This window comes from Biomphalaria glabrata, chromosome 5, assembly GCF_947242115.1.
Source record: "Biomphalaria glabrata chromosome 5, xgBioGlab47.1, whole genome shotgun sequence".
NCBI lineage: Eukaryota > Metazoa > Mollusca > Gastropoda > Planorbidae > Biomphalaria > Biomphalaria glabrata.
The window spans coordinates 53,123,670-53,147,199 of NC_074715.1; the positions used below are offsets into that span (position 1 = coordinate 53,123,670).

At 34.7% G+C, this 23,530-nt stretch overlaps 2 protein-coding genes across 7 annotated transcripts in view; both read right to left on the reverse strand.

The window, feature by feature from the left end:
- LOC106078504 (multiple epidermal growth factor-like domains protein 6) overlaps nt 1-8,706 on the reverse strand; it is a 41,561-nt gene extending 32,855 nt beyond the window's left edge. For all 6 annotated transcript variants that reach the window (XM_056030464.1, XM_056030463.1, XM_056030465.1 and 3 more), the window contains exon 1: nt 8,536-8,706. In XM_056030464.1, the coding sequence (XP_055886439.1) occupies nt 8,536-8,671 (136 nt within the window). In that variant the 5' untranslated portion in view covers nt 8,672-8,706. The remainder of the gene's footprint in view (nt 1-8,535) is intronic.
- A 2,267-nt stretch (nt 8,707-10,973) lies between these two features.
- Nucleotides 10,974-23,173, reverse strand: LOC106063878 (uncharacterized). Its single transcript, XM_056029694.1, has 5 exons — nt 23,149-23,173; nt 22,894-23,037; nt 17,301-17,429; nt 14,197-14,394; nt 10,974-11,218 (listed from the first exon to the last, which is right to left on the reverse strand). Exons 1-5 carry the CDS (start codon nt 23,171-23,173, stop codon nt 10,974-10,976), a joined length of 741 nt encoding a protein of 246 aa, XP_055885669.1.
- Between the last annotated feature and the right edge of the window lie 357 nt (nt 23,174-23,530).

Here is a 23,530-nt window from a genome sequence, read left to right on the forward strand (position 1 = left end):
GACACTCTGAAGAGGAATAGATGTAATCAAAGATCTAAAGCTTTGTAAAGAATACTGTTACTATTTGAAATTTTGTATCAACGAGTTATGGCCTTTTCTAACTGGATTTCAGCTTACTTTCAGTACAGTTATGTCCCTCATACCCATTCTCACATCCTTCAAGACAAGTTCCGTCGATGTGATTACAGTTTTTACTTCCTCCACAAGTACCGCTACACCTGTATTGGCATTTCTGACCATACTGACCAGATGGACACTCGTGAAATTTGTATGATTGTTCAAACATTTATAAAGCACTAGAGTCACTAATTTCATTGTTTTAGATCATTCATTATTTAACAAAACAAAACTTATAATCCAGCCTAAAAAAATATAGTTGGATTGAGCTTTTTGTTTAATGACGGACATGCTTTTAAAAGCTAAAGATAAAAATGTTACACATTTTTTGAGTAAGAGCAAGTTAACATTTCTGAAATTTGTGGTATATTTCTATTATTACTATTATTATCTTTCTAAAGGTCATTGCAAGAATGTAAATTTATATTGTTGGCCTCCTTCAGTCAAAGGTCATAATTTGATAATGCAAATTTTCTAGCATCTCTTTGGTCCAGTAAGTTATCATTGACGTCGGTTTATAAGGTCCACACATTCCATGTGTACAGTTTAAGAGTAGAGTTTTTTATTTTATCTTCATATTAACTGGTACATTGGCTTCGTGCCTGCTTTCCAGATTTTGACATATCCTCATGTACCCAATAAGGACAATAGGAATGACAGGACAACACCTTACTGACTGGAAGATGCCCAGCTTAAGGAGGTGATAGCAAAAGTGACACCTGGCACTCTATGTAAATTGAACATTTGAGCTTGTATCTGGTGACAGCCACTTTCCGTGTTTGGCAGAGGCTAAAGATGGGTAGCCAACCAAGGCAGATAAACCCTTCCTGTCCAAAGCTTACTGGTTTCGGCGCCAGTTTATAATAATAAAAATAATCTTTATTATCCATAAGGAATATTGTCTTACAATTTGTGCATTGCACCAAACAAAACAATATAACCACAGAAAACCAAAACATACATTCACATCAGACTCGCTCATAATTTAAATGTGACAAAGTTTATATCAGATAGTTTAATTTTATTTAATAATTTGATTGCCAGGTGGACAAAAGAGTTTTTGTGTCTGTTTGTCTTTGCTATCGGTATCGCCTTTGTGCCTTTTCTTGTCAGTGGTAACAGATCTGCCGGGCTCAATATTTGAACCACATGTGAAGGCCAGGAGTTGAACAAGTTGTCAGAGGCTGTTTGAGATGCATTTTATAGGTATACGCTTAAAACCATTACCTGTTCAGGCATTAACAGCCTTGCAATGCTGATTGCAAGAATGTAGATTTATACATATCCGAAAACCAGGACATGAGAAGACTTCCGAGTCACAGATCAGAGAATGATGGATACTTACCTGTGCTTAATTTGTCTGTGTTCTAGATTAATTAGATCTAGATTTCATTACTTAATTGTCTGTGTTCTAGATTAATTAGATCTAGATTTCATTACTTAATTGTCTGTGTTCTAGATTAATTAGATCTAGATTTCATTACTTAATTGTCTGTGTTCTAGATTAATTAGATCTAGATTTCATTACTTAATTTACGAACTAGTCACCATATCAAAAAAAAAAAAAATTTAAAAATGTATAGAATTTATCTAGACTAGCTACATCAAAGAATAGTTATTTTACTGATTAGAGAGTTAACACAAGTTTAAATAGGTTTTTAATTATAACTTACTCTCACTACAATTATGTCCCTTGTATCCATGAATGCATCCTCCATGACAAGACCCACTGACAAAATCACATTGGTTATAGGCTTTACAATTAGGGCTACAAGTGTGTTGGCACTGCTGACCATACTGACCAGATGGACAAGCTGAAATGTAATTTACACAAAAGACCAAACTTGAGCTGACGCAAAATAAGAGTTGTGAGGTTTAAAATGAATAAATACTAACATTCAACACCAGAGAAGAGCTTTAATAGTAAAATCACTAAACTTAAAGAGACACTCTAGAACAAAGACTAAAAATTAAGTAGCAATAATAAAAAAATACAAACATAAAATTATAACTTTCACATAACCATAACCCTATAAAGTACTGAGAAAGACACAAAAAATAACTTTTTTACTCTGTAACAGGTGGTCATAAGGAGGTTAACTTATTTCAAGAACCATCAGCATTAACTTTTACAAAGAATAGACATTATTTCTAGTTAATGAGTATATTTCTAAAATAGGGTGTTTGTTTTACATTTTAGATGTTCCTTCAAAATTGAAGATTATTAGTCCAAACTTTCCACATGAAGGCAAGGAAGGCAGAAGTGATTTTGAGCCCAGTTCAAAGTGCATATTACACCACCAGGCAGCCAGAGGTGAATACTCGTTTATATCTCAATCTATATCTAATATTGGGGGCGATGTGGCTGAGTGGTTCTAGAGTGAAGCCATCATGTATTTAAAAGACTGACTTTAGATAAGACCTAGAAAACAAGATTTCTATCGATTTTCTTGCATTTGTTTTTTGTTTTTTTGTTGTTTTTTTTGGGGGGGGGGGGGGGGGGGGGGGAGGAGGACTTTTCAGAATTCTTATTTAACTTTTTTTCATTAAACTAAAGATAAATAATGGGAATGTAATAGGCCTAATAATAGAAATGGGTTAATTAGTTTTGGTCTAGATTTAATTTTTTTTTTTTAAATGTAATACAACATCTAAACCTAACAAGCATTGACAATGTAGCCAACTAACTTAGGTTGCAAAAATTTCCCAAGTAACCAGCTTGACAATTGTGCAGACAGGTTCCATTGATTCTTTCACAGCTGCCATCTTGGCCACAGTGTTCATTACATTTTCTTGAACATTTCTTTCCAAATGTCCCTGCAGGGCAATCTATGGAGAAGTTATTAACAGAAATTTTAATTTCCTAATTAGATATTCATTTAGTAGACAATACCAAGTGACTGAGCCTCGTTCAATTGAATAATTTGTTAAGGATGTTGATACTTTTCTGAGCTCATATGATCTACCTAACACTTTGTCATCAGTGTATATATAACAATGAGATGCCCCTGTACCTTAGCGAACTGATTATTCCATATGTCCCCCAGAGAGCCCTACGCTCAATGGACTCTTTTAGTGGTGCCACGTTTCTCCCTCAAAAGCTACGGTCTGCGGGCTTTTTCAGTGCACGGACCAAAGGTTTGGAACTCACTCCCCATTGATCTCAGACAGACAACATGCTATACCACTTTTAAGAAGAACATTAAGACCTACTTGTTTAAAACTTTTTTAGATTAGTTTTTGATTTCCATTGTCGTGTTTGTGTTTGTAATGTTATTACAGCGCCTTGAGCCTACATTTTGTTTGTTAACAGCGCTTTATAAATAAAATTATTATTATTATTATTATCTATAGATTCATTTAAAACTCAATTATGTACAAGAGCCGCCTATAAAAACCATGAAAGAAAACAATATGGCAAAAATTAATTTTATGATAATGAAACCACAAGTTTCCCAATGTGGTCAAAAAGACAATAATTGTTTTCTTAAAGATATTTGCATAGACTTAGAAATCTTCAAGAAAATTGTTACAGCAGTTTTTGAAAGAAAATTTATTGATATAGATCTAGACCTCTACATTCTATATTGATATATAGTACTTAAACACATACTTAACAATAATTGTTATTGCTCAAATTAGAGTATAGGATTCAGCTAGCAGCCAGTATGAATATTTATTATAATATTTATGAATAGAAATATTTCTTTTGAAAAGTATGGAAGTGCATTGGGTGGTTCGTGACTAGTAAATAGATCTACTGACTCATCAGAATATCAGAAAGTAGATCTTTTTTTTTGGAAGGGGAAAAATTACTAGATCTAGACTCTATATCTCTAGGTATAGATTAGAACCTTTTTTATTTCAACGTTTCAAAATAGAAACATAGTCCTACATTAATAGGCCACTACCTAATTATTGTATTATTTAACTCTAGATATCTAGATCTATATAGAGTAGTTTATTATGCTATTCAGACACACCTATAGGCCAAAATTTCACAGTTTGACTTTGACAATGCATTATTTGACAATGGTTTGACATAGAAAAGAAAATGAAGTATCAAAATCTTCTTTAGTTAAAGGAGAATAAGGATGACTACTTATATTTGTACCCCTAACTAGATTTTTTATTATATTTAAGGTCAAAGAGGCCATGTGTTTTCATTTAATTCAGACAAATTTGACCCACATTATTTGATTCCAGACATCACAGACAATCTCTATATTTAGGCATCAATAAACTCAGATTTTAATTCTTTATTAACATTTACTAAATTTTAAGATCCCCAGGAATAGCCCCTCACATGAAATCATTAAGATGTTTTCAAATTATGCATAAATACGAAAGCAAAAAATATAAATGAAATACTGAGACGTCTGAGATGATCTAGACTCTAGAGAGTAGTGACTAGACTATATAGGATTATACTCATGATTATAGCTAGCAGCTAGGGCTAGGCTAGATCTATCATTATTCATAGTTAATACCATACACTGATACAGCATTACTGGCATAGAATACTCATACTCATGTCATAGCCTACTCACAGTAAACTCATACACTCACAGTCTAATGACTGATGTCTAATTATCTTATTATATAATACAGACTTTACTTCAAAAAAGATGATTGCGTCCTACGCATCATGCATATTAACCAATGACTTAAATTCTGCCAAGTCACTGGTTTTACTGGCTAGCTCAGGCAACCCATTCCATGCTCTAATAGCACTAGGCGTGACTAGGCTGACTAGGGAAGAAGGAGTTTGTTACTTTTGTACAAATGAAATACGCACGGCGATGATACGGTACGGGTAAATTAAATACGTTCAACTTCTAGAGATTCTAGATCTAAAATCATTTTAAAATGTAGAAATAGATCTAGATCTCTAGACTAGATCTAGCCTCTAGGTCTGGTTTTAATTTTTATGCCGGCAGATCAAACTTATCAGAATTAGATCTAGACTCTATATTTACTAGATCTAAATAAGGCGTCTCAGGCCGGGGACATACGGATTTGTTTCTAACTTTGTTTACGATTTTGATCAAAAACGAAAGTTCGGAAAAAAACGCATGCGCCGTAACATAAGAATTGTAACTTCCTGTCTTTCTTTGAATTCGACTTATTAACTAATTAAGATTCAGATCGAAACGTTATTGAATGTGAAAAAAAAGTCCGATACCGAGCCGGCAATCAGCCGGACTGGCAAGCTTTTTTTTTTTACTTCGATTTTGCTGGCTATCGATCTTACATCCATATACACAGTTTGCATAAACAGTTTATTCATTTAATAAATTTCTTATACAGATGATCTTTGGTAGTGATTATAGGAGGCCTACAGGTTAGGATAGCCATTCTTGCCTAAATAGCTGAATCCTCTATATTCTCTCTAAATAAATCTATATCTATCTAGTAGGTCTAGATCAGTGATGCCCAAAATACGGCCCGCGGGCCAAATCCGGACCGCGACGTGGTTCCATCCGGCCCGCCGAAATGTCGGCACAAAGTATATAAAATCCGCTACCCCCCCCCCCCCCCCCCCAAAGAAAAGGTTTCAAAATGTCTCTTTACCTACGTTAGGGCCCTCAATTTTTCTCCGATGATTGGTACCATGACTAACATTTGTGCGTTTATGAGACTCTTAATGTAGAATTTATCATAAAAACAAAAAAACAAAAAACAAAACTTTTTTTTTGGCAGAATATGATAATAAGTTCAGTTGCAAATAAAGTGTAGCTGTTGTTACTTTTATTTTTTTAAAGAAACGCGATTATATAACAAATTTGACGTCATTGAATAAAAAAAAAAGGATTACGTCTAGAGATTGCAAGACTAATGTTAATATTTACCAGAAAGAGACAAGAATGTGAGTCGTTGGTAATTATTAAAATTGATGTCCAAAACTGGCTGTTTCAAATAAATTTTGGTAAGAAAATCGTAATTTAATTCAAACATCCTTCTATTAATTTTTTTTTGTATGGAATCAAACAACTTAAATTGGCTTATGAATCAAATAAATCAGCTCCAAAAAAAAAATATATATTGCCGGGCTCATTAGCATAGACTTAGCAACCAAAAAATATAGCCTTAACCCTAGGAAGAGGTATAAGTCATCCTGTAACATATGAAAAAACAACAACCTGACTTATACATTAAAAATTATTTTTTCTTATATAAAAAGACAACTAAATGGAAGGAAATTGGGCCAAAATCATTGGAAAATGGACAAGCACATTATACGGCGCGCTAGTTTCATATTAAATATCAAAATAAAGATTTAATGACCACAAAAACAGCGAGAGTCCGAATTCATGTTATGTCCGGATTAAATAAACTACTCTAGATCTAGAGCTAGATAATCATGAGATCTAGCCTACTTGATACACATCTAAACATAGAAAAACTTACCCGACTTGCAATCTTCCCCAGAGTAGCCAACAGGACAACCTGACACACAGCCTCCTGTACTGACTTTACACTTTTCTGATTGGTTGAAACAAAAGCAGTCTTTTTCACATTCACGACCATATTTGCTCCCGTGACAGAGGACATCTGGGGGCAAATAAAGAAACATTATTCATCTGCCCGACTGTAACACGGTGTGATTAAATCAAATCAACAGATTAAACGTTAATGTGGCTTGTCTACGAGTCATTGAGGCCAACCAAATATTCCTGCTCTTAGAATCCATCTATTCTGTCTGGAAGTATAACGGCAGCCGCTGCTGAGAATCGTGCCATGTCCCATAGGGCAGGGGTTCTCAACCTGTGGATCGCGACCCCATTGGAAGTCGATTGACGATTTGCCAGGGGGTCGCCAAAGTCCATTGAAAACATGGATTGTTTTTGTCTAATTGCTGTGTGTGTATGCGAGGGGGGGGGGGGTCGCGGCAGAGTGGGGGATTGTAAAAAGGGGTCGCCGAGCATAAAAGGTTGAGAACCGCTGCCATAGGGCATTCGCGACTCAATATAGAGTTACAATATTTAAGAACAAAAAGAACACAATGGTTTTAACAATTGTAGATCTGTCCCTCCCCTCAGTATTGTTTTCTAAATTTTGCTAGAGACATTATCCAGGCCGCAATTAAGTGATAGAGTCATTCCAGATTCTCAATGTGACTTCTGGAGTGGTAGCAGACATAATATCTTTTCTAAGGAGAAATCCCTTGAGAAAGACATATACCCCTATCAGTGGCGTGACGAGGGGGTGTGGTCCGCACTAGGTGACACCCGTTTGGGGGGGGGGAGTGGCACCCAAGGGAAAAATGTAATTTGCAATAACTAGCAACTAATGGCTAAATATTGGAACATGTTATTCACAATTAATAGATATATTTATGTAGATTTTATTTTAAATCTCGGCTAAACATATTTTAATATTTTAAAAAATTAAAGTCTATCAAAATGTCCGAATCATAGCATCATACTTCGTATCACAAATAGAGGAGAAAGCTTACTTTCAGCTGCATACCAGCTGCATGAACACTGCTTTGATTTTAAAAAATATTTTAATAAAATCTATTTTATAGAAATTAATGAAGTAGTAGCTACTATATCTAGCATGGTAATACAAGATGCCAACCAATAATCACTGTTTATCAAATGAAGACATTCTTCAGGAATAAATAATTACAAAAATTTCATTTGCCATTAATGTAAATTCCGCAGAATTAAAAATTAACTAAGTGGCAATTGAGATTTCGAAAGACGATGATGTCATCAGAAGTTGACTTTAAAAAAAAAGTTTTTGACAAGATGAAGGAAATGTTACAAAGCTTCCCAGCCGTGAACGTCAATATCACACTCCTTGAAGGAGCAAGACGTGCAAGCATAAAGTAAGGGCCTGGATGGCGGATGGTACATTCAAAGGAGAGTAAAAAATGCTGAGGTGTCTGGTGATTACGAATGACCACCCTGCGAATGCAGCTGTACATCAATAATTAGCCTCTTTAAAAAGTCCCATGAGAAGTTGCTTAGGGAAAAGATCTTTTCAAAGATGACAGCAAAGTCAAAAGCTCATAAATTCCTCTTCGGAGTAGCTAGTAAAGTGAAAAGTAACATTCTCCTTTCAGACCTTGTGATCTACAGGGCAGATGATGTAACGGTCAACTGTTTCATTGGCCTACAGTTAACCAGGGTGTCATGTGGTTAGCACAACGACCAACTGCCTTTACTTTTTCCCAACTAATGTCAGGTACCCAAAAGAGCTGGGTGGACTCAGAGGCGCTCAAAGATCCCGAAATTAAAAATCCCAGTCTTCACCAGGATTCGAAGTCAAGCGCTTTACCTTTCATCATGTGTATGTGTTTTACTCTTACTGCCAACATAATGTGTTTGCTATAATAACAATAGATCAAATAAATCTTCTAAAAAACTACGTACATCTAATATAAGAAACGGTATTCAGTTTACTTACCGCCAAAGATCTCAATTTCACAGATAAAAATAAATTTGTTATTTCGAAGAAAAACACTTTTAGCAGGTTCTTTGGGGACAAATGCTGTATAGTTTGAAGTACCTGTCAATATCATCTCGTGGTTATCAGGAAACATTTCACCTTTAGCATCTTTCAGGTGCAATCTATATGTTGTAGCTGGTGTGGGAGAAAATGTGACGAGTTGATAAAGCAAAATAAAGAATAACACTGTACATTTGCTATAAAGAATAACACTGTACATTTGCTATAAAGAATAACACTGTACATTTGCTATAAAGAATAACACTGTACATTTGCTATAAAGAATACCACAGTACTTTTGCTATAAAGAATACCACAGTACATTTGCTATAAAGAATACCACTGTACATTTGCTATAAAGAATACCACTGTACATTTGCTATAAAGAATACCACTGTACATTTGCTATAAAGAATAATACTGTACATTTGCTATAAAGAATACCACTGTACATTTGCTATAAAGAATACCACAGTACATTTGCTATAAAGAATACCACAGTACATTTGCTATAAAGAATACCACAGTACATTTGCTATAAAGAATAACACTGTACATTTGCTGTGCAAATAATGATGTTGCGTCAACATTCAGTCCTGTTATCTTATCTTATATATTACAGACTTTTCTTCAAAAAGAAGATAATTACGTCCGACTCATTTCTTGTGTCAATCTAGTCATGCTTGTTAATTCATGACTTAAACTCTGCTAAGTCGTTGGTTTTCCTTGCTGATTTAGGCCACCCATTCCATTCTGTAATGGCACTAGGAAAAAAGGAGCACTTATACGAATTTTTCTAGCATATGGAATAAGAAATGTGCCTCTACCCTTGTGTCTTTCTAAGTAATTTATTTGTTATTTTTTTTATTAGTAATTTCTGGTTTAGTTCTGTTAATACTTAACAGTCTCTCTTTCGTTATTTTGTGAACTCAACATTAAATGTTTGGACTAACACACTTTAGTCAGCTTAAAAACAAAGAAAAGAAACAACTTTTTTTTGGGTTGTTATTTTTTTTCCCCTCTTCGGTTTTTAAAGGGAAATAACCGCTATTAATTTTGTGTTTGTCCGTCCGTCCCACTTTAATGTTAAAAACTCGACAAGATCTTGAAAATCCAATATCATGCTATTTTAGATCCATGCGGTCTAAAGCCAGATGATGTAAATGTCATCTGTTTCTGTGGCCCACAGTTAACGCGGGTGTCATGTGGGCCATCACAACGACCAACCGCCTTTACTTTTTACTTTCCCCAGCTAATCTTATCTTATCGTATATAATACAGACGTTACTTCAAAAAAGAAGATGATTACGTCCTACGCGTCATGCATTTAGTCATCCATATTAACCAATGACTTAAATTCTGCCAAGTCACTGGTTTTCCTGGCTAGCTCAGGCAACCCATTCCATGCTCTAATAGCACTAGGGAAGAAGGAGTATTTGTACAAATTTGTCCTAGCATATGGGACGAGGAATGTGCCTTTATCTTTGTGTCTTTCAGAGTATTTTATTAAATTTTGTTTGTCAGGTACCCATTAGAGGCGCCCTAAAGATACAAGTTTTCACCAGGATTCGAACCAAGGGCTCTGCGGTTCGGATCCATGATTTTTACCACTCAGCCACCTTTCCTCATACTTAGACATTTAACCAAAGGGACCTTGATTGAGAGATTGGACCTTTACAAAACATTTAATTCAATTAGATAATCATTCAATAACATCAGTTAGGCCAGGTTCCCATTGAACTATATACAATAAGTTCATTGATAAACATATTAATATTAGCAATGTAACAATAAAAGAATAGTAAATCCCTGTATCCTGTGGTATCAAGTTGTTAGTAGGACTACAATACAACAGCAACGGCAACAATTTCAACATGAGCACGTCTTTTCTTTTTTGTAATGACGGAATCAGGGTTGGGGTTGTTTATAGTTGATAGTTTCTGATATTCTTGGTTCAAACCTGCCTTTTTACTTATTTTCCGGCTCCGATTTTGAATTTGTGTTACCACACAAATTGTTTTTGTAACCTTGTTTCTATAAAGCTTTACATATCTGCTTTAGTGAATATTTATGTATTGTTAATGTAAGCAAAGACCCTCCTTCAGGGAACAGTACCAGGAAAAAGAAGAAGAAAGAGAAGGCGATGGGAGGACAACATAAAAGAATGGACGGGCCTGCCAACGGTTAACGAGCAGGGTGTCATATGGCCAGGACAACGACCAAGCGCCTTTACTTTCTCCAACTAAAGTCAGGTACCCATTAGATTTGGGTGGACTCAGAGGCGCCCTAAAAATCCCGAATTTTCAAATACCAGTCTTCACTGAGATTCGAACCCAGGACCTCAGGTTCGGAAGCCGAGCACTTAACCACTCGGCCACCGCGTCCCCTTTTATCCGTTAAGCAGTTAAAAACTTACAGAAACTAGCATAAAGCCTGTATGCATGAATTGTGTGAAGTTCTTCAAACGTAATTTCATATCTAGCTCGTTTAGACTCTTTGGTTCGGCTACAACTTTTGTCCTTGAACTCCAGTGACGTGTTTCCGTCAACAGAGTTCTCTGATCTTGCAAAAGACTCGTCGTATGTTTCATTGGAAAAAATCAATGATTGTTCCGTTGAAGCTTTCAGAGCGACGTTACGACCTGAAACACGAGAACACACAGAACATTGTAAATACGGAAAGAAAGAACACAGGATCACAGAGTTTCATTAAATCTTAGTTAAAAGCAATGTAAAATCAAAAGGATCTACTCAATACCAAATTTAATGATAATGTATATATATATATATATATATATATATATATATATATATATATATATATATATATATATAATTTATTATTTCGGTAATCACAAGACAATGTACCGTAGTCACAAGACAACGTACTTTCTTTACAAGGCAATGTACTTTAATTACAAGACAATGTACGGTAGTCACAAGACAATGTACTTTAATCACAAGACAATGTACTTTAATTACAAGACAATGTACGGTAGTCACAAGACAATGTACTTTAATCACAAGACAATGTACTTTAATTACAAGACAATGTACTTTAATCACAAGACAATGTACTTTAATTACAAGACAATGTACGGTAGTCACAAGACAATGTACTTTAATCACAAGACAATGTACTTTAATTACAAGACAATGTACGGTAGTCACAAGACAATGTACGGTAGTCACAAGACAATGTACTTTAATTACAAGACAATGTACGGTAGTCACAAGACAATGTACTTTAATTACAAGACAATGTACTTTAATTACAAGACAATGTACGGTAGTCACAAGACAATGTACGGTAGTCACAGGACAATGTACTTTAATTACAAGACAATGTACGGTAGTCACAAGACAATGTACGGTAGTCACAGGACAATGTACTTTAATTACAAGACAATGTACGGTAGTCACAAGACAATGTACGGTTGTCACAAGACAATGTACTTTAATTACAAGACAATGTACGGTAGTCACAAGACAATGTACTTTAATTACAAGACAATGTACGGTAGTCACAAGACAATGTACTTTAATTACAAGACAATGTACGGTAGTCACAAGACAATGTACTTTAATTATAAGACAATGTACGGTAGTCACAAGACAATGTGCGGTAGTCACAAGACAATGTACGGTAGTCACAAGACAATGTACGGTAGTCACAAGACAATGTACTTTAATTACAAGACAATGTACGGTAGTCACAAGACAATGTACTTAAATCACAAGACAATGTACGGTAGTCACAAGAAAATGTACTTTAATCACAAGACAATGTACTTTAATTACAAGACAATGTACGTAGTCACAAGACAATGTACTTTAATTACAAGACAATGTACGATAGTCACAAGACAATGTACTTTAATTACAAGACAATGTACGGTAGTCACAAGACAACGTACTTTAATTATAAGACAATGTACGGTAGTCACAAGACAATGTGCGGTAGTCACAAGACAATGTACGGTAGTCACAAGACAATGTACTGTAGTCACAAGACAATGTACTTTAATTACAAGACAATGTACGGTAGTCACAAGACAATGTACTTAAATCACAAGACAATGTACGGTAGTCACAAGAAAATGTACTTTAATCACAAGACAATGTACTTTAATTACAAGACAATGTACGTAGTCACAAGACAATGTACTTTAATTACACGACAATGTACGGTAGTCACAAGACAATGTACGGTAGTCACAAGACAATGTACGGTAGTCACAAGACAATGTACGGTAGTCACAAGACAATGTACTTTAATTACAAGACAATGTACGGTAGTCACAAGACAATTGCTTTAATCACAAGACAATGTACTTGAATCACAAGACAATGTACTTTAATCACAAGACAATGTACTTGAATCACAAGACAATGTACTGTAATCACAAGACAATGTACGGTAGTCGCAAGACAATACACTTTAATCACAAGACAATGTACGGTAGTCACAAGATAAATTTACTTTAATCACAAGACAATATACGGTAGTCACAAGACAATGTACTTTAATTACAAGACAATGTACGGTAGTCACAAGACAATGTACTTAAATCACAAGACAATGTACGGTAGTCACAAGAAAATGTACTTTAATTACAAGACAATGTACGGTAGTTACAAGACAATGTACGGTAGTCACAAGACAATGTACGGTAGTCACAAGACAATGTACTTTTATTACAAGACAATGTACGGTAGTCACAAGACAATGTACTTTAATCACAAGACAATGTACTTTAATCACAAGACAATGTACTTTAATCACAAGACAATGTACTTTAATCACAAGACAATGTACGGTAGTCGCAAGACAATACACTTTAATCACAAGACAATGTACGGTAGTCACAAGACAAATTTACTATAATCACAAGACAATGTACGGTAGTCACAAGACAATCGTGGAGACTGGAGTGACGAGAGGGCGTATGCGTCAATGTCTAGATGAGAGAAAGATGTTTGTTGATAGGATAAGGGTGGGTGACTGTGAGACGGGAGGTAGTCTTATGTGAACCCCCATTATCACTAACCATAACTTAAACTATTTTCTGTTACAATATTGATCTCTGAACAAGTCGTTAATATGTTATAGGCTATGAGCTTATCTTCTTATCTTATATAATACAGACGTTACTTCAGGTGAGAAGATGATTACGTCCTACGCGTCTTGCATTTAGCTACTTAGATCTATGTGATTCTACTTCTTAAGTAATTATACATAAAACACTGAACCATAATCTTCAACTACAAAAACAAATCTAATAAAATACTCAGAAAGACACACGATAAAGGCACATTCCTCGTCCCATATGCCAGGACAAATTTGTACAAACACTTCTTCTTCCCTAGCGCTATTAGAGCATGGAATGGGTTGCCTGAGCTAGCCAGGAAAACCAGTGACTTGGCAGAATTTAAGTCATTGCTTAACATGCATGACGCGTATGAAGGAATCATCTTCTTTTTTTTTAAGTAACGTCTGTATTATATAAGATAAGATAAACTATCCTCGATGATGGATGGATGTTTGGATAGACGGATGGATGGATGGAATAAACGTTCTCTATCCAATACTTATTTTACACATTTCTCCGGAGCGTACCTCCACTGACATATATTGAACACAAGGTGACAGCCGCGGTGACTTCGATAAAAACACTTTTGGAAATAGATCTATTAGTTGTGTCCTGACAGAAAATGTCCAAAGTTACGTCATCTATTTGGAGGATGTCAGAACTGCTACAAGGTGTCCAAATATCATTCGTTGTTAACAGCTTGAAGTTGACTGTCTTTATATTCTCTGTGAAAACAACAAAAAAAAGATTTGTTTAAAAACAACAAAAAAGATTTGTTAAAAAACAACTAAAAAAAAAAGATTTGTTAAAAAACAACAAAAAAAAGACTTGTTAAAAAACAACTAAAAAAAAAAGATTTGTTAAAAAACAACTAAAAAAAAAAGATTTGTTAAAAAACAACTAAAAAAAAGATTTGTTGAAAAAACAACAAAAAAAAGACTTGTTAAAAAACAACTAAAAAAAAAAGATTTGTTAAAAAACAACTAAAAAAAAAAGATTTGTTAAAAAACAACTAAAAAAAAGATTTGTTGAAAAAACAACAAAAAAAAGACTTGTTAAAAAACAACAACAAAAAAAAGACTTGTTAAAAAACAACTAAAAAAAAAAGATTTGTTTAAAAAAACAACAAAAAAAAAGATTTGTTAAAAAACAACTAAAAAAAAAAGATTTGTTTAAAAAAACAACAAAAAAAAAGATTTGTTAAAAAACAACTAAAAAAAAGATTTGTTAAAAAACAACTAAAAAAAAAAGATTTGTTAAAAAACAACAAAAAAAAGATTTGTTGAAAAACAACAAAAAAAGATTTGTTAAAAAACAACAAAAAAAGATTTGTTAAAAAACACACAAAAAAAAGATTTGTTAAAAAACAACTACAAAAGATTAATTTAAGCAATAATCTGATCATTATGCTTCGGAAGTGAAGATTATTACTTCCTAGCCTAAATTTCCTGAAGGACTGCAGGGGCGGATCGAGGGCGGGGGTTCTTACTTTGGTCTACCGTACCAACGTCCAAAAAACGCACTTCACATAGCTAGGTAGCCATGCCAATTTAGCGTTACTGCTTAAGGTAGATTAAAACAAAATTACTTTTAAAAGCAAAATGTAAAATTACTTTTAAAAAAAATTATCTAAGAGAAAGAACTCCACACAACAATATCACTCAGTAAAGTTTTTTCCCTTATTCGAAAAAAAAAATTCGTTAATTTGTGTATTGACTCATGTTGTGTTAGATGAAATAAATTATTGTTTAAAGCTTCAATTTGATCCTAAAATGGGTGTGGGAGATGTAACGTGTTTAATTATCTAAGAGGACGAAACCTACATATTTAGCCGTTTTTTTTAATACTGAAAGATTAATTTCCCTTGTTGATATAAAAAAAAATATTACTAGTAATCGATTGACTAATTGGTTAATTTTTAAAATTCAGTCTTTGCCAGTGAATAATTTGCAAAGTTTCAACTTGATTCGAGATTGGATGTGGGAGAAATAACGTGTATAAACTTTTTAACCATAGACAGACAGTGAGAGTGTATATAAGCTTTGTAAAAAGGAGCAACCAAATGCATTCAGTGCTTCCCATTTACCGTAACACCACTTCAAATACATAGGCATACATTAATGTTACCAAGTTGTCAACAATTAAAAAAAAAAACACAAAAACTCACATCATAATATGGGAAGCGTGGTCGAGAGGCTAAGTGCGCTTGAACTTAGCTTGGCTTGACTACCTATGACTCGGGCAGAGTTGTGTTTACTGAGCGCCTAAAGGCAGCGCTGAAAAACCTTCTCTTAGATACCCCCTCCCCACCACTGGTCCACAAATGAGATTGGACCAAAGCGCTCTGAGCATGCTATAAGCATGAAAGTAGCGCTATATAAAAGCCATAATATATAATACGAAATCTTAAACCAAAGATTATCAAAGCTTATTGTTATATTAAGCGTACTTGTGTCAATTAGTTTGGACCAGTCATTTAATTAAATTTGTAATAGATCTAAACTAACAATAAAAAATCATTTATCAAAAAAAATATGAAAAAAAGGGGGAACGACCTGAATTCAAACTTCAAGGCTACAGCCTTCTCCGGCCAACTCACTAACCACTCTGCTAGCGAAAACATGGAAGAGTCTATAGTTATCTATTGTTTCTAGTTCATGTTATTGTTAACTAAGCCTGATACGACAGCATAATATACAGGGGACTAATTCAGCTTATACCACCGCTTCAGTCAATTACTATTTCTCTCCCTTGATTGAGATACCAAAAAAAAACACTTTTTTTTTTACCAATAGTTAATTAGCTAATTAGTTACTTTTTTACATTGATTCTTGAGTTATCAGATAAAAAAGAATAATTTTAGCTAGATCCGAGATTGGGTGTTGGAGAATTAACGTGACAAACTTTTGGTCAAACAGACAGACAGAGAGCGACACAGACAGACAGCCACACAGGTAGACAGCGACACAGACAGACAGAGAGACGGATAGACAGCGACACAGACAGACAGAGAGACAGAGACACAGCGACACAGACAGACAGAGACACAGACAGACATCGACACAGACAGACAGAGAGACAGATAGACAGTGACACAGACAGACAGAGAGACAGTGACACAGACAGACAGAGAGACAGCGACACAGACAGACATCGACACAGACAGACAGAGAGACAGATAGACAGTGACACAGACAGACAGAGAGACAGCGACACAGACAGACAGCGACACAGACAGACAGCGACACAGGCAGACAGCGACACAGATAGACAGCGACACAGACAGACAGCAACACAGACAGACAGCAACACAGACATACAGCGACACAGATAGACAGCGACACAGATAGACAGCGACACAGATAGACAGCGACATAGACAGACAGAGAGACAGACAGACAGCAACACAGACATACAGCGACACAGATAGACAGCGACACAGACATACAGCGACACAGATAGACAGCGACACAGACAGACAGCGACACAGACAGACAGCGTGAGTTGATATCAGCTCTGTAGAAAACTTACATAAATGATTGAAATATACTTGAACGAAAGATTTACAAGATTTTAAGAAGCTGACAAGTGGATAATATTCACATGTGTTATAAAAGCAACAATTATTTACCTTTGAATCGAAGCCTCATCCAGGTGAAATTTGTTTGTAAACGGAAAGGTACTTCCAGTTTTGAGTGGATTGTTTCAACTCTGTTACAGCCTTGATCATCTGCTTCAGATATCCCATCGGCCACATTGACTGAAATTAAAGAAAAGAACTCTAGTTGTACACAATTATCTGAATAGCAGAGCGTGCTTCAAAATATACAGACTCTAAATTTTATAGTCAATTCGGGTGGTCATTCTGTTGGCCAAGGTTCAATCTACTTAAAAACGACCAAAGCACAGTTTACTTTGGAGAGCCAAATTGTTAAGAACTGCGATTCACTTACAAAATCTGGAAGTGTTAATTGACCTAGATATCCCTTCCCCCCCCCCCCACACACACACACAAATCCCTTCCCAACTAGTCCAGATAAGTGATAGATCCATAGTGTACTAAGAAAGCTAAAAACATGAAATAGCGCTAAACTTAAACAATTGGTAAAAATGTTTCTAATCACACAGATTTATTATTGTTAGTCTAGATCAGTGATGCCCAACCTAATTTGACCTGCGGGCCATTTTAATTTCCGACATGAACGAAAAGGTACAAAAACGAAATGAAATTGACCTGAAATTATTTGTTTTGTAATAGAGACCTGTGGATCTAGTACTTAATGGGATATTTGAAGTTAATCTTCTTTTAAGCGTCAGAGAAAGGCTTCATTGCTCTAATTAAAATGTGAGCAATATTGTATCTAGCTTCACCACTGGCTCATTTTCTTGTCACTTTTTGGTGAATATTCCCATCTATCAATCTCTAGGCGGAGTTGAACGAATCAAGAATACCGTCATATTTTTATTTTAATAATCCTTTTATATAGGCCTATTGTTTGTTTTTAAAACAGCCACACTTTCTTTTCAAATCAAATATGTTGGTTTATTATCATTTTCTACAAAAAGTAAATATCCGTTCACTTCTCCTGGTAGATTCCACATTCAGGGTCCCATTTTATAAATTCACAAATGTTAAAGGTCATGGTACCAATCCGTCAGAGAAAGATCGAAGCCCTAACAAAGGTAAAGATACATTTTTCAACCTTTTTCTTTTTGGAGGGTGATTTTCTCCAATTTGTGCCGACATTTCTTCGAGCCGGATGGAAACACCTCGCGGGCCGGATCTGGCCCGCGGGCCGTATTTCAGGCATCACTGGTCTAAATCTAGTAAAAATTTAATAAAAATGAATGACCCAAAACTGATTGATACAATTACACGTAAGCTTTGCTTTTTTTTTTTTTTTTTTTTTTCAATTTTTAAGTATTTTTTTACGAAGCTTATATCTATTCACTTTGAAATCTTTCTGGTAAAAAGTTTCTACAAGTTAATTGTCCAACACTCATTTTTGAATGAAGTTTAAACTTGCACAAGACATGAATCGATAAATCGGCTTCATTCCTCCATTAAATATATGAGCAACAATGCAGCTAGCAATACCAACGACTCATTTTCTTGTCTCTTTTTTTGGTAAATATTCTCATCGATCCTCCAATCTCTAGACGTAGTTTAACAATATTTTTATCCACGGCTCAAATTAAGGAATGCCTTCAAATTTGTTTTATAATGCCGTTAACGTGTTGTTATATAAAAACAAAAACAACTACAATTTCTTTAGAAATAAAATTTGTTTGCTTATTATCATGTTCCGCAAAAAAGTAAAAGTCCTATCACTTTTTCTGGTAGATTCTACATTAAGAATCGCATTTCATAGAAGCACAAATGTTAAAGGTCAGGGTACCAATCAATAGGATAAACATTGATGGATCTAGCGTAGGTAGAGAGACATTTTTTAACCTTTTTTTTGGGGGGGGGGGGGGGGACTTGCAGATTTTTTGCTCTTTGTGCCGACATTTCGGCGGGCCGGATAAAACAAGATCCGGCCCGCGGGCCGTATTTTGGGCATCACTGCTCTAGTGCATTAGTCTCTGGTGGTGTCAATGTGATGGACATGGCTGTCAAAGATTAATTACGAGGTAGGGGTAATGCAGAATTTTATAGTTGGCGAAATTTTCATATATTATATATTACATTATATTATATTATATTATATTATATTATATTATATTATTGTTATAGCCTTGCCATGCACACCGCCATCCAAGATAGTGCAGAAAGAAGGTGCGCACTATCTGTGACTAGACAGGAAGGATGTTGACATTACAGGAGGGAGAGAACGATTTCCTCCCAAGTGAGACCTGAGATAAAGATGTTGTGATCAATACATGTTGTTCTACATGTATTTGTGATGCCCTGTAAATGAACATCTTTGTCCTCGTTGAGGTTGCCTCCCTTCAGTTATTACATTATAATAAAAAAAAAGATCCATGGTTTTGAAATATAGAATGAAAGGAAAGTGGACACGATATATTGATGGCCCATTGATGGGTAAAATATGCTTAAGATAGAATGCAAACAGTACCCATTGTCTACGTCTGTTGATTTATTCCCAGACTTGATAGTGTTTATTATGGCCTTGATTTCTGCTCCTATTCTTTGTTTGAAATTTCGTTAAAAGTCCCCATTTTAACGATCCTTCTAACCTACTTTTTTAGCATGTGAATTATTATATGTTACAATAAAATGAAACGGCCCACATTCTTTCTCTCTCTCTCTCTCTCTGTGTCTCTGTCTCTGTCTCTCTCTCTCTGTCTGTCTCTTTGTCTCTCTCTCTCTCTCTGTCTCTCTCTCTGTCTCTCTCTCTGTCTCTCTCTCTCTCTTTCTCTCTCTCTCTCTGTCTGTCTCTCTCTCTTTGTCTCTCTTCTCTCTCTGTCTCTCTGTCTCTCTCTCTTTCTCTCTCTCTCTCTCTCTCCGGAACCCTAGTTGTTGTTGTTTTTTTTTTAACTTGAAAATCCTATTTCCTCCGACTTTTGACTTGATGTAAAATGACCCAATTTATAGAGCACTTGAGTCACGGCCGGCCTTAGGCCACTGCAGCCTATGCGGCCTCGAGTATCTCTTTTACTTATAACTTCCTGCTGTCTTGTTCTCACATAAAAAAAGCTAGTTATACGTAAAATCTCTGAACGGGACGGACGGATAGGCCACACACAACTCAACAGAATAAAAATGCAAAAAAGCAAAGATTATATTACGTGTAATTGTATCAATTAGTTTGTTTCAGGCGTTTAATTAAATTTGTAATAGACCAAGATCAACAGCAATAAATATGTGCGATTGGAAATATTTTTTACAATTTTTTTTGTTTACATTGGGGCATCACACAAGATCTGTCCACCGTCTTTCTCCATTCTTCTCTGTCATTTGTAATTCGTAATAGACCAAGATCAACACCAATAAATATGTGCGATTAGAAATATTTTTTACAATTTTTTTTTTGTTTACATTGGGGCATCACACAAGATCTGTCCACCGTCTTTCTCCATTCTTCTCTGTCATTTGTAATTCGTAATAGACCAAGATTAACAACAATAAATATGTGCGATTAGAAATATTTTTTACAATTTTTTTTTGTTTACATTGGGGCATCACACAAGATCTGTCCACCGTCTTTCTCCATTCTTCTCTGTCATTTGTAATTCTTAGTAGACCAAGATCAACAGCAATAAATATGTGCGACTAGAAATATTTTTTACAATTTTTTTTTGTTTACATTGGGGCATCACACAAGATCTGTCCACCGTCTTTCTCCATTCTTCTCTGTCATTTGTAATTCGTAATAGACCAAGATCAACAGCAATAAATATGTGCGATTAGAAATATTTTTTACAATTTTTTTTTGTTTACATTGGGGCATCACACAAGATCTGTCCACCGTCTTTCTCCATTCTTCTCTGTCATTTGTAATTCGTAATAGACCAAGATCAACAGCAATAAATATGTGCGATTAGAAATATTTTTTACAATTTTTTTTTGTTTACATTGGGGCATCACACAAGATCTGTCCACCGTCTTTCTCCATTCTTCTCTGTCATTTGTAATTCGTAATAGACCAAGATCAACAGCAATAAATATGTGGGATTTGAACTAATTTTACAATTTGTTTCAGTAATGCAATATTTCATGCTTTAAGCGTTCTCAGTACGTTATGGTCAGTTGACCAGTTCGAAAGGGTAAGGCTGAGAAAGAACAGGATATGTATTTTAAATGTTTTTGAAAAAAAAAGGGGGGGGGGGGATCGACAAGAACTCCAACTTTTTGGCTAAAGCATTTTCAGGCTTCTCAAGCGAACGCGGTTACCACTCTGCTAGCGAAGAGTCTATGGACATGGAAGATTGTATATTTATCTATTGTTTCTATTTCATTGTTGTGTTCACTCTGACAACGAGCTAAAATAAAGGGATCTAATTAAGCCTATACCACAATACGATACTTTCATTGTCTGGACCAATTCGTAAAGCTGGGGAAAGAAAGGTATGTCTGGGTGGATTTTACCGTCATCGGTTTTTAAAAGCATTAAAAAAAGAAAGAAAGAAAAGGAGGAAGGATTTGAACTTGAACGTCAGGCTCATGCCTCCTCGGGCCGACGTGCTAAACAATCTGCTAGTAAGGTACTTTTGAGTAGAGAATATTGTATTCACCTTGTAACACCTTTAGAAGACTCAAAAGTAAAGTAGCAATTATACATAAAACACTGAACCATAATCTTTAAATACAAATACAAAATTTAATAATATACTCAGAAAGACACAAAGATAAAGATGTATTCCTCGTCCCATATGCTAAGACAAATTTGTACAAAAGCTCCTTCTTCCCTAGTGCTATTAGAGCATGGAATGGGTTGCCTGAGCGTGCCAGGAAAACCAGTGACTTGGAAGAATTTAGGTCATTGTTAATATGTATGACGCGTAGGACGTAATCGTCTTCTTTTTTTTTTTTTTTTTTTGAAGTAACGTCTGTATTATATAAGATAAGATAAGAAGATATATATATATATATATATATATATATATATATATATATATATATATATATATATATATATATATATATATATATATATATATATATATATATATATATATATTCAATTTAGAGCGGTAACCTATAAAGGGGAATAGTTTAACTTATACCACCACTTCAGTCAAGTACAATTTTTCCCTTGTTCGAGAAATCAAACAAAATATTTAATTACCGATAGTTAATTAACAAATCGGTTAATTTTTTTTTTTTGTATTGTTGTGTTGTCCATCAAAATAAATGATTGTGCAAAATTTCTGATTGATCGGTGAATGGGAAGTGGAGAAAAAACGTGTCAAAACGTAATAAGGGAAATAAAACCATATATACATCCACATCTCTCATTAAGTAGCATTCATTTTACTTTACACGATATCACACTAAATAATTCATCACAAAAAATTTAATTAGCCTATTAGTTATTTATTATTATTATTATTGATTGACGTCTATTCAGGTTTCATCAGTAATTGTGCAAAGTTTGAACTTGATCCGAAAAAGGGAAATAGGAAAAAAATAAATTGTTCAAACTTTATACCTGACAGACAGACAGACAGACAAAGTGCATTGATATGTTTTATAAAAAATACTAAATTTATATATAAAGATGACAAAGCTAATGTTTTAGAATGTGAAGTCTACTTACTATACTGGCACTCGGGACCGAACCATTCCTCGTGACATCCCAAGGGACATAATCCTTCACTAGTACAATTATTTCCCCTGCAGTGGCATTTGTACTGGCATCTCGATCCAAACCAATTCGCTGGGCATATTGTTGTAACACTCTCTACATGGAATAGGATTAGGCTAATAACAGAAGCATTTTTATAACAAGGTTTACAGACATTAGTAGACTATAATATACCTTTAAAATAATTATAAAATATAGACTCTAGACCTCTCTGAGACTTCTCTTGTTGCATTGCATAATGTATGTTAGGTCTTGCGATGGAAAAAAGCTACTAAAATATTTGAAACTTTAAGTTCAACTTTAATCATTAATAATGACCAAAACTACATTTGAAAAATAAAGTTATGTTAAAATTGTAAAAGATTCAACAAAAAAATTCTAAAATTTTTCTAGAAGCCGTGAGTCACATATCAATGTAATCAGATTATATATGTTAACGAATTGTGCAAGTAATTGTAATTTCTTCACAGCGTGCATTCGTGATTTATAAAGATGCTGGTGAAAAACAAGCAAAATATTAAAAACTAGTCGACCGGCGGCGTAGCATACGCCGCTATTTTGCAGGGTCAACCTTAGGCCACTGCAAACT

Bases quoted from the DNA above. Each gene is read 5' to 3' on its own strand.
- LOC106063878 (XM_056029694.1), bottom strand. From the start codon at position 23,173: ATGCAACAAGAGAAGTCTCAGAGAG. The intron at 23,038-23,148 runs GTCTAGAGTCTA...TATTCCATGTAG, and splicing joins ACAAGAGAAGTCTCAGAGAG to AGAGTGTTACAACAATATGC. The intron at 14,395-17,300 runs GTAAATAATTGT...TTGTTTTCACAG, and splicing joins GATGAGGCTTCGATTCAAAG to AGAATATAAAGACAGTCAAC.